At 66.2% G+C, this 222-nt stretch overlaps 1 protein-coding gene across 1 annotated transcript in view; it reads right to left on the bottom strand.

Annotated features, from left to right (window-relative positions):
- Positions 1 to 74, bottom strand: part of RAB44 (RAB44, member RAS oncogene family) — a gene marked incomplete at its 3' end in the record, with an annotated part of 10,704 nt that extends 10,630 nt beyond the window's left edge. Inside the window, exon 1 of the mRNA XM_010074031.1 lies at positions 23 to 74. Within this exon, the coding sequence (XP_010072333.1) occupies positions 23 to 74 (52 nt within the window). The remainder of the gene's footprint in view (positions 1 to 22) is intronic.
- Between the last annotated feature and the right edge of the window lie 148 nt (positions 75 to 222).

The following is a 222-nucleotide window of genomic DNA, read 5'->3' on the forward strand; positions in this document are numbered from 1 at the left end:
GAGCCCTCCCGCAGTTGCTTGCGCCGGCTGGAGCCCATGCGCCGGCCCTTGGTGCCCGCCCGGCGCTCGGCCATGGCTCCCAGTTTGATCCTGTCGAGGGGGAACTGGAGGGTGCTGGGCCCTGGGCTGCTCTCTCCGTGCTGCAGAGCTTTGTGGTGGGAGGTGGTGGAGCGGGACGCAGCTGGAAATTCATTTTGGTTGGTGTAAAGGGCCCCCACGTTT

The sequence above is a fragment of the Pterocles gutturalis genome, unplaced genomic scaffold, assembly GCF_000699245.1.
Source record: "Pterocles gutturalis isolate BGI_N339 unplaced genomic scaffold, ASM69924v1 scaffold3737, whole genome shotgun sequence".
Taxonomy (NCBI): Eukaryota; Metazoa; Chordata; class Aves; order Pterocliformes; family Pteroclidae; genus Pterocles; species Pterocles gutturalis.